This window comes from Oncorhynchus mykiss, chromosome 15 (assembly GCF_057628025.1).
Source record: "Oncorhynchus mykiss isolate SJ-2025 chromosome 15, ASM5762802v1, whole genome shotgun sequence".
NCBI classification, from domain to species: domain Eukaryota; kingdom Metazoa; phylum Chordata; class Actinopteri; order Salmoniformes; family Salmonidae; genus Oncorhynchus; species Oncorhynchus mykiss.
In genome coordinates, this window is record NC_143036.1 from 45,830,311 (window position 1) to 45,842,183 (window position 11,873).

At 45.8% G+C, this 11,873-nt stretch overlaps 1 protein-coding gene across 1 annotated transcript; it reads right to left on the bottom strand.

Moving 5' to 3' along the window:
* Positions 1 to 3,879: 3,879 nt before the first annotated feature.
* Positions 3,880 to 10,145, bottom strand: LOC118938801 (tripartite motif-containing protein 60-like). Its single transcript, XM_090200169.1, has one exon. The coding sequence runs from the start codon at positions 8,770 to 8,772 to the stop codon at positions 7,684 to 7,686; it is 1,089 nt and encodes a 362-aa protein (XP_090056295.1). The 5' UTR covers positions 8,773 to 10,145; the 3' UTR covers positions 3,880 to 7,683.
* Positions 10,146 to 11,873: the final 1,728 nt, after the last annotated feature.

Below are 11,873 nucleotides of genomic sequence, written 5' to 3' on the forward strand. Positions count from 1 at the left end.
TTTTTATTTATTTTTTTCCCTGCGTTTTTTCCCTCTCTCCAGCATAAGGCGCTAGTCGATTCAGGCGGAGCTGGTAGTTTTATGGATCGCGGACTCGCCCGTAAGTTGGGGATTCCGTTGGTGCAGATAGACCCACCCTTCCCCGTGCACTCCTTAGATAGCCGACCGTTAGGGTCAAGGTTGGTCAGGGAGGCCACGGTTCCGCTGGACATGGTAACGCAGGGGGATCATAGGGAGTGGATCAGTTTCTACCTTATCGATTCACCTGCGTTTCCAGTGGTGTTGGGGATACCCTGGCTGGCTATTCAAAATCCCCTCATTTCCTGGAGACAGGGGGCTCTTCAGGGGTGGTCAGAGGAGTGTTCAGGTATGTGTATAGGAGTTTCCATCGGTGCCACGTTGGTGGAAAGTCTAGACCAGGTTTCCACTGTGCGCATTCCTCCAGAATATGCCGATTTGGCTATCGCTTTTTGTAAAAAAAAGGCAACCAAATTACCACCCCATCGACGGGGGATTGCGTGATAAACCTCCAGGAGAACACTGCACTTCCCAGGGGTCATGTGTACCCATTGACACAGGAGGAGACGTTGGCTATGGAGACATATGTCACGGAATCTCTGAGACAGGGGTACATTCGGCCCTCCATGTCACCTGTCTCCTCGAGTTTCTTCTTTGTGAAAAAAAAGGAGTGAGGACTGCGCATTGATTATCAAAGTCTAAATTCGATCACAGTGGGATTTAGTTATCCGCCACCTCTCAATGCTACCGGTGGAATCATTCCACAGAGCGCATTTAAAAAAAAACTGGACATCTGGTGCGTATTCGGGAGGGAAACGAGTGGAAAACAGCGTTTAGTACCACATCAGTCCACTATGAGTACCTCGTCATGCCGTATGGGTTAAAGAATGCTCCAGCCGTCTTTCAATCCTTTGTAGATGAGATTCTCAGGGACCTGCACGGGCAGGGTGTGGTGGTATACATTGATGACATCTTGATCTATTCTGCCACACGTGCCGCGCATGTCTCCCTGGTATGCAAGGTACTTGAGCGACTGCTGGAGCATGATCTATATGTCAAGGTTGAGAAATGTGTGTTCTCCAAACGAGCCGTTTCCTTCCTGGGTTATCGCATTTCCACCTCGGGGGTGGTTATGGAGTGTGACTGCGTTAACGCCGTGCGTAATTGGCCGACTCTGACCACGGTAAAGGAGGTGCAGCGTTTTTTTGCAGTGGGTTTGCCAATTTCTACCGGAGGTTTATCCTGTGTTTTGTCCAAGTGGCAGCGTCTATTACCTCACTGCTGAAGGGGGGGCCGGTGCGTTTACGGTGGTCGGCCGAGGCAGATGGAGCTTTCAACCAGTTGAAGGCGTTGTTTACTGACGCGCCCATGTTGGCGCATCCGGACTCATCGTTAGCTTTCTTAGTGGAGGTGGATGCGTCCGAGGCTGGGGTCCGAGCCGTGCTATCACAGCGCTCGGGCACGCCACCGAAGCTCCGCCCCTGCACTTTCTTTTTTAAGAAGCTGGGTCCGGCGGAGCGGAACTATGATGTGGGGGACCGGGAGTCGCTAGCTATGGTAAAAGACCTGAAGGTGTGGAGACACTGGCTTGAGGGGGCTAAGCACCCTTTCCTCATCTGGACTGACCACCGCAATCTGGAGTATATCCGGGTGGCGAGGAGACTGAATCCTCGTCAGGCTAGGTGGGCCATGTTCTTTACCCAATTTAGATTCACGATATCTTATAGACCAGGTTCCCTCAACACTAAGGCCGACGGTCCATCGATCCTACTACCATCCTTCCAGCTTCTAGGCTGATGGCTCCGGTGGTATGGGAGGTGGATGCGGCCTACAAGCGGGCGTTGCGTTTGGAACCAGCACCTTCACAGTGTCCTACCGGTCTCAGGTACGTGCCGCTTGGTGTCTGTGATCAATTGATTCGGTGGGCTCACAGACTACCTTCTTCAGGTCATCCGGGGATTGCGAGGACAGGGCAGGGTCTTAGGGGAAAATACTGGTGGCCTACCTTAGCCAAGGACGTGAGGCTCTATGTCTCCTCCTGTTCGGTGTGCGCCCAGAGTAAGGCTCCTAGGCACCTGCCTAGAGGGAAGTTACAGCCCCTCCCGGTTCCACAACGGCCCTGGTCTCATCTGTCGGTGGGCTTTCTTACTGTCTTCCCCCGTCTCAGGGGAACACTACCATTCTGGTCATTGTGGATCGGTTCTCTAAGTCCTGCCGTCTCCTCCCATTGCCTGGTCCCCCTACGGCCCTAAAGACTGCGGAGGCTCTATTTACCCACGTCTTCCAGCACTATCTGATCGGGGTCCCCAGTTCACGTCCCGTGTTTGGAGGGCGTTTATGGAACGTCTGGGGGTCTCGGTCAGCCTGACCTCTGGATATCTCCCAGAGAGTAATGGGCAGGTGGAGAGAGTGAACCAGGAAGTGGGTAGGTTTCTGCAGTCGTATTGCCAGGACCGGCCAGGAGAATGGGCGAGGTACATCCTATGGGCGGAGTTGGCCCAGAACTTATTCCGCTACTCCTCCACGAACATGTCGCCATTCCAATGCGTGATGGGCTACCAGCCGGTCCTGGCTCCGTGGCATCAGAGTCAGACCGAAGCTCCTGCGGTGGAGGAGTGGGTACAGCGCTCTAGGGAGACCTGGCGGGCAGTCCAGGATGCTCTCAAGCAGGCCGGTGGACGGCAGAAGAAGAGCGCTGACCGCCACCTCAGTGAGGCCCCTGTGTTCGCACCAGGCGACAGGGTCTGGCTCTCGACCCGAAACCTGCCCCTCCGCATGCCCTGCCGGAAGCTGGGGCCGCTTTAAAGTCCTGAGGAGGATTAATGAGGTGTGTTATAGATTACATCTTCCCCTTTTCTGTTTCATTTAGTTTTGTCTGATTAGTTGCACCTGTTTCTTGTTTAGGTTTTGGTTTTGGGCTATTTAAACCCGGTAGGCCCGCCGGCTTTTGTGCGGGCTTGTTTTCCGTTATTTGATGTGTGTGATTTCTGTGGAAGTATTTTGTTCTCGAACCGTTTTCGTCCTGTTGTTTTGGACTGGGTCTTACTGCGCCCTTGTGTGTGGCGTTGACCGACACTGTTTTTTGGGAATAAATATTCCACATATCAACTACCCTGCTCTCTGCACCTGACTCCTCCACCCACTACTTCTAGAAGTACATGACACCCACTATGAATTTAAAATGTATTTTTTTCTTACGGCGAAGGGGGAACAAACCATACAGATTTTTAAAGACTTGAAAATAGTTTTCAGAAGAGACCTCGGAGGGTTACATACGTATACTCTTATGGTAGCTGATGTTGTACCCCATTACTAAATCTTGAACTATATCGATATATCTATGCGTGTTGTGAGCTGTAAAATAGCGCCACATCCGCTCCTTCAGAGTTCTGTTAAAGCATTCAACAACTGAAGCTTTCAAATCCGAGCCTATAGCAAAATGTACTATATTGTGCTTCTTCATGAGTTTCTGAAAAGTATTATTTAAAAATTATTTTGCGCCATCAGTCTGCACTTTCTTGGGGGCTCCTCCATCCTTCAAGGGCCTGCATGTCACATAGATCCGCCTGAAATTGGGACAAGGGTTGAGTAGAAAAAACTATATTTCTTGGAATTTGTTTTCTTACAGGTTCATGTAGAGTATGTGCATCCTGCTCTGATAACCAGTCATTCACTTTAGCATCGCTTATCCGGCTACCTGTTTCTTCGGCTATAGCTCTCTGTAAACGTTCCTTACCCCCATAAGACCCAGGGTTAGAGGGATTATAATAAATGTTTTTCAACATCTGCTCCACCATCCTTCTTGCCTCTCTGAGGTACAATAACGTTAATGAGCCACTTTCAAATAACGACAACATTTCATTTTCATTTTTGAATTTTTATTTTAAGCATACATTTTGTATTACGTATACAGACAATTCAGAATTCGTTGCAGTATACATGTCCCCGTTTTCTCAACGATCACAGCATGCAACACCCTGTATATTTGGTTTAGATTAACAGGCTTGTGTCGCTGAATTTTTAGAACACACATGTCCGCTATATAAGTATATAAACAACAAATATGATACATGTTACAATTAAATGGTGTTTCCAACAAATAAAGTAAAATCTTAGACAAAGTTGTTTCTAGTTCTTCAGAATCATCCACAAGACAGGATACCAATTGTGTCCATTGTAGACTCTCGCACGCATGTCGTACATGATTCTTGATTTGTTCCATTTTCAGCACACGCTCTACAGCGCTCTATAGCCCAGGAATTGTGGGTTGTGTAGAACGATACATTGTTCACTTTATTTTCAATAATTTGATGCATAACATTTGTAATTTCTCTCAAAAGAAAAAAGTTATTTATTCTCTCTAAAATTGTATACACACAGTTGCCCATTGCTTTACATCTAAATAACAAATTGTCACTCGGTCTCTTGGGGTTTATTGAGCCAGAAAGTCATCACATCAGCCACCACAGCTTCCCTGTATTTGTTGTCGTCCACCAGGGTGTGTCGGATTTCTTTGAGTTTCTTGTGCATGTAGATTGCCTCCTTCAGTTCATGTAGGAAAGCCTCGGTTACCCCGTAAACTCTCGGAATAGACGGCACAAGACCCATAGACTCCAGGGCTCTGACCAGCGATGGTATAAACCTGCAGGATCAAAGTCTTTTCACCAGCTCCTCAAAATGGTTGAAGAAGTAGTATCTTGGGGGGTCGTATAGGCACGGATGCCTGCGCTGGCTGGGTGATTGACCTCACAACCAATGCATTTTTCTCGTATATACTCTCCAATCACCACGTCTAAAAGGGTGGCTACAGAGGCCTTGATGGTGTCCACAAAAATAGTACTGACCACCCCATCAAACACATACTCAGGCTGTGTACATGTAGGGGGGTGTCGCAGGTCTTGCCAGGGGGGAGTCAGTACTAGGGGGGAGTAGAATGTTGGGCTGCGAGGCATAGAGTCCTTAGGGTCTGGCCCCCATAACGTTTCGGAGTCCTGGTATGTTGTATGAATGGTATATGCGGAAATGAAGAACTGGAGGCTTTAAGGGCACTCCTTTTATTGTTGAACCAGTCCTTTGGGTATCAGGGCGTGGTTAACGCAGCCACGTACTTAGTTTTCTTCGGTGGATAACCCTTCTGAGGATGTACCTTCTTGGTGCTCCTTTGAATCATAATCCTCAGGATTTTCATATATTATGCACTTCCTTACATGAACAATGCTCTGCCGCTGTTGGCTCTGTACAAAAAGAGCGTCCAACAACTCTAACATTTTCAATTCCATTAAATCCCAACTTTTAAAAGGAATAAGCATGCGCAACCTAAAATCCCCAGTCAGGCCACCATCACGAATGTTTTGGTTGCGGGTTTCCTCATTGCTGATATAGAACTCCATGCAGCCATAATGGAAGTCCATTCTTTCTTTGTATTTACCCTGTGAAAAATTCTTCCTGGGGAGTCAGGGGCACCTTCCCAACGGGTCTCGTAGCCCGTGAACAACCTATACCCCTTGGTGATAAGTCTCAGTTCGGGACACACAACCTTGCGAAAAACTGTCCAGTCTTCAAGCCCGTAGTCCACTCCTAAAGTCTGGTCGGTATATTCTTCTCCTTCTCTCCTTCTTCTCCTATATAGGTTCACTCTACAGGCCAGGTACTTAAACTGATACCCCCATTGCTGTCCATTAGACATCATCACTTGATCTTTCAGCGCAGTTGCGGGCGGTATTTGTGTTCTATACACACTTAGAAACCGTTTTTTTGGCGCATCGTATATTGTGGCTTTATACTTGGCCCTTTCTCTATGTTTTAGCCACGGTCCTGCTTCCGTTGTTACAGTCATCACAGCTTTGCCACTGATCACAAAATCTATGTTTATTTTTAAAATCTTGTTTGCTGTTCTGGGGCCGCATGTCTTGTTCTGGGCTTTATTTATAATGCGTCTGCCACACCCAATACCCCAGACATTCCTGTTTCATAGACAACAGCCCTAAGGTCAATAAAACAGGGGGTGGGGGGCCCCCCCCCCCCCCCCCAGTTCAAAGAGGTCCCTAGACATAAATCATCATGACAACTTCAAAGGAATAGATACAATATATGCATAAATTAGCACACCCTCTAATGCGTGAGAACAGGAACAGGATGCCCATATATGGGCATAAGCACGTGATCAGTTCCCGCCTGAATGTCCTGACCGGATGCCCAAATATGGGCATGCACACATCATCCGGACATTGGGTCATATATCAAACGTTTGACGTGTGTCTACTTTATTCTCTCTACTGTAGAACCCAATTCCTACATTTTAATATATACATGTTTTTTTATCAAACAACACTACACTACATTTTATCTCTGGGACCCTAAGGATGACAAATCAGAGCAAGATTATTGAATGTAAGTACATTATTTACCTTCAGAGGTGAATGTATCAAACCAGTTGCCGTACTAAAAGTGTTTTGTTGTTGTGCACTATCCTAAAACAATAGCATGGTATTTTCTTGCTGTAATAGCTACTGTAAATAGGACACTGCAGTTAGATTAACAAGAATTTAAGCTTTCTGCCCATATAAGACGTCTATGTCCAGGAAAGTTGTCTGTTGTTTACAACGTCATTCTAGTCACATTATAGCATATTGAAGTTAGATTAACAAGAATGTAAGCTTTCTGCCCATATTAGACATCTATGTCCCGGAAGATGTCTGTTGTTTACAACATCATTCTAGTCACATTATCGCATATTGAGCAAAAACTGTCCCGGTTTAGGGACACCGATCCCGTAGAGGATAAATAAAATAGGTTAAGCACTGTATACCATGTTTTCAAATATTTATGGCTTCCTAGCTTAGGTCACAGTTTGACACTTTTTTAAATGTATTCATATAAATCCATTGATCTTGAGAATTGAGTGCATTATACCTGCCTGGGACCTGAGTTCCTCAAAAGGTTATACAGCTTCAACATCGAGAGCATCCTGACTGGTTGCATCACTGCCTTGTACGGCAATTGCTCGGCCTCTGACCGCAAGGCACTACAGAGGGTAGTGCGTACGGCCCACTACATTACTGGGGCTAAGCTGCCTGCCATCCAGGACCTCTACACCAGGCGATGTCAGAGGAAGGCCCTAAAAATTGTGAAAGACCCCAGCCACCCCAGTCATAGACTGTTATCTCTACTACCGCATGGCAAGCTGTACCAGAATGCCAAGTATAGGACAAAAAGGCTTCTCAACAGTTTTTACCCCCAAGCCATAATACTCCTGAACATGGCTACCCGGACTATTTGAATTGTGTGCCCACCCCCAACTCCCCTCTTTTTACGCTGCTGCTACTCTGTTTATCACTATAAGGTGATATACAATACCTGTTGTATTCGGCGCACGTGACAAATAAACTTTGATTTGATTTGATTAATCACTAATGCTAAAATCTAAAACGAAACATTAAATCTAAATATAATCTAAAATCTATATGATCTTCTTTACACATTCCAAATGCACACAATCATTTGTTTCTCAGTGCCACAATTCAAACCAATACAGCTATTACTATAAAACGTTTAAAAATAATACACATTATTCATTCAAATCAATCACATCAATAGAAGTAATCAGATTACAAGAGCACAATCAGTTTGCAAAGAGGAAAGTCACTTTGAGACATGACTCAGCATCTAAAAACTGACATGAAATTTACTCTTGTCTTTTTTAGATTTACTCTTTTTAAAGACTAAATGCTTGGATTTGGGTTGAGAAATGCTTCTGGAAAGACTTTTCTTCAGACCCTCTGAGTCCAGGAAGCCAAGCAGGCTCTGCAATTCTGTCCCGGCTGGGCCGCGTTGTATCATGACTGAGTTGGGTAGTGTGACGGATGGTTTGGACTGTGTAGCAGATAGGCCCAGGATTGTCCAGGGTTTCTGTGGACTGGGAGTGGGGCATTTCCTCATCAAAGGTCCCTGCAGTTTTCCAACCTCCCTCACCAGCCTCGCCTCGGCCTCACCCTTTTCTGTCCACCACATGACGAACTCCCTGGGCTCAGCAATGTTCATCGCTGACTTTAAGATGGCCTGTCTCTCCCAGCCTTCTGCCAACACTTCCTCTATCTCGGTTAGTTTAGTCTCAAAGTCCATGTCCATATCCTCTATCTCCCTCATGGCCTGTTCCTCTCTCAGTCTCAGCTGCTCTCTGAGCTCCTCAAACTGGGAGCTTATCTCGGCTTTGAGTCGGACGTTTCTCTCCCGCGTGTTCGCCGTGATGCCTCGCTCGCTCTCCAGGAACCTGACCACCATGTTGATATCCTCTTGAAGGTAGATTAAGTCAGAGACTAGTTTCTCCATGACATCATCTTGCGCCTCTTTCACAGGTTTGAACTTGTGTCCTGCGTGGGCTTTCCCGTCTCTGCATACAACACAGATGAACCGTTTGTCTGTATCACAGAACAATTGCAAAATTTCATTGTGTTTAGAACACATGTCTTGTCCTGCTGTGGTTCTCTGTCTCCATTCACCATGATCGGAAGACTGTTCCACCCCTTCAGGTTTAGGTTTAAGTCTAGGTTTAGGTTTAGGCTTGTTGATTTCAAAGGTTGAGTCGCTGAATAGGCAAGATCCGCACAATGGACACTGCTGGAGGGTCTTCAGGCTTTGTTGGATGCAGCTCTTACAGAAGGTGTGCTGGCAGTTGAGAGACACAGGCTCAGTGAAAACCTCCGTGCAGATCGAACAACGGAGGTGGTCTGTGAGGGGAGAGGAGGCTGTGGCCATACTGGAATGACTGCAGACGTGTCAGAAGTGAGAGAAAAGGAAGGTGCCTACCTGAGCTTTCTGTAGATCCTCCTACAATGAGAAAGAAAGTGTAGGAGTGTCTTAGCCTGGGTACCAGTCTGTTTATGCCATCATGCCACTCATTGACACTACTCTTTGCATGACAAGGGGAAGGGAAAGGGGGATACCTAGTCAGTTGTACAACTGAATGCAATCAAGGATTTGGAATGAAGCACACACAGATCTGGGACCAGGCTAGGAGTATCTGGTTTGAAAGCATGAAGAAAAGTCGACTTTGCTCTCAAAATATCAAACAGTAATTGTTATATAGCACTATGGGAATCATTATATGACCTGGGGTGTGGTACTTTACAGGAATCATGCTGTAACTGCCAGAAAATGACTGTCGTAACATTATAAAAATACGTTTCCCCACCCTTGAAGAGAATGCAAGAATGCACAGATCCATAAAGGGATATAATGTATCTATATCAATGTCTTTATCAGTGCTGAACTCAAAAGCGATATTGACTGTATGTGTCAGAAGGATGGAGAAATTGTGTGCGAATTGACAAATCATGAGGCAAATTGTTCTAAAAAAACAACACTTTGCCGCTCTTTTTTGGCATCTATATATTTTATTATACCAAATCAAAAGTGGTTGAAAAGGGCTGTGGCAAATGTCAGGCCAACTCTTATTTAATTTCAGTCAGTTACGTATATTGGTTCATCTTGTAGACAGTAAGTTACATTTATTCGCACTTCACAATAGTATCTTGTATGCTAACGTTAGCGTTTTGGTTCCTGCTGGATGCAACCCCAGTGAACATTGTGCCTTTTTAGCTAGCTGATTGCCGTTATTTATTATGTAAAAAAGACAATCAACAATAACCATTGTGTATATGCACATAGGAATACTTCTTAACAAATTATTGAGCTTTTTATTTCATGACTTAAAAGTGTCTGGCTGTGAGTGACTGACGGACCGTGAAACTCAATCTACCATGATTCCGTCGTACTGGAACTGACGTTTTATCATTTGTACCAGAACTGCCCATTGTCTTCGTTCTTATTATACCTGTGGTTGTGTTAAATACTGCACCCAACTTAAAATGAGCAATTACTCTGCATATAATACATAACACATAACATAATAAACTAGTTAGCCTTTTAATTAGATCTTTGATGGCGTAGCTAGTTTATTTATGGCCTGTGTGTCCCATATAAATATGATTCCATAGCTTGTCACGCCCTGACCGTAGATTGCTTTGTATGTTTCTATTTTTTGTTTGGTCAGGGTGTGATGTGGGTGGGCATTCTATGGTTGTATGTCTAGGTTTTGTATTTCTATGTTTTGGCCGGGTATGGTTCTCAATCAGGGACAGCTGTCTTTCGTTGTCTCTGATTGAGAACCATACTTAGGTAGCCTGTTTTCCCACTGTTAGTTGTGGGCATTTTTCTACGGCTGGCTATGCTTTCCACCTGGCTACCCCTACCCTGGTCAACAGCCCTGCACCCCCCACAGCAACTTGCCCAAACCTCCCCCATTTCTCATTCACCCAAATCCAGATAGCTGATGTTCTAAAATAGCTGCAAAATCTGGACCACTACAAATCCCCTGGGCTAGACAATCTGGACCCTCTCTTTCTAAAATTATCCGCCACATCTGTTGCAACCCCTATTACTAGCCTGTTCAACCTCTCTTTCGTATTGTCTGGTATCACCAAAGATTGGAAAGCTGCCACAGTCACCCAAGGGTCCTAAACTCAAGGTCTTAAATGATATCATAACCGCCATCGATAAAAGACAAAACTGTGCAGCCGTATTCATCGACCTGGCCAATGATTTTGACTTTGTCAATCACCACATTCTTATCGGCAGACTCAACAGCCTTGGTTTCTCAAATGATTGCCTCGCCTGGTTCACCAACTACTTCTCCAATAGAGTTCAGTATGTCAAATCGGAGGGCCTGTTGTCCGGACCTCTGCCAGTCTCTATGGGGGTGCCACAATTCCCGGGCCGACTCTCTTCTCTGTGTACATCAATGATGTTGCTCTTGCTGCTGGTAATTCTTTGATCCACCTCTACGCAGACGACACCATTCTGTATACCTCTGGCACTTCTTTGGACACTGTGTTAACTAACTTCCAGATGTGCTTCAGTGCCATAAAACTATCCTCCTGCTCTTAAATGCAAGTTAAACTAAATGCATGCTCTTCAACTGATCGCTGCCCTTACCTGCCCCCCCCCCCCCCCCCCCCCTAACCCTAACCCAGCATCACTACTCTGGACAGTTCTGACTTAGAATGTGTGGACAACTACAAATACCTAGGTGTCTGGTTAGACTGTAAACTCTCCTTCCAGACTCACATTAAACATGTCCAATCCAAAATTAGATCTAGAATCGGCTTCCTATTTCGCAACAAAGCATCCTTCACTCATGCTGCCAACATACCCTTGTAAAACTGACCGTCCTACCGATCCTCGACTTCTGCGATGTAATTTTACAAAATATCCCCCAACACTCTACTCAGTAAATTGGATGCAGTGTATCACAGTGCCATCCGTTTTGTCACCAAAGCCCCATATACGACCCACCACTGCGATCTGTATGCTCTCATTGGCTGGTCCTCGCTTCATACTCGTCGCCAAACCCACTGGCTCCAGGTCATCTACAAGTTTCTGCTAGGTAAAGCCCTGCCTTATCTCAGCTCACTGGTCACCATAGCAGCACCCACCCGTAGCACGCACTCCAGCAGGTGTATCTCACTGGTCACCCCCAAAGCCAATTCTTCCTTTGGCCGCTTCTCCTTCCAGTTCTCTGCTGCCAATGATTGGAACGAACTGCAAAAATCTCTGAAGCTGGAGACTCTTACCTCCCTCACTAGCTTTAAGCACCAGCTGTCAGAGCAGCTCACAGATCACTGCACCTGTAGATAGTTCATCTGTAAATAGCCCATCCAATCTACCTCATCCCCATACTGTATTTATTTATTTATCTTTCTCCTTTGCACCCCAGTATCTATACCTGCACATTCATCTTCTGCACATCCTACCATTCCGGTGTTTAATTGCTAAGTTGTAATTTCTTCGCGACCATG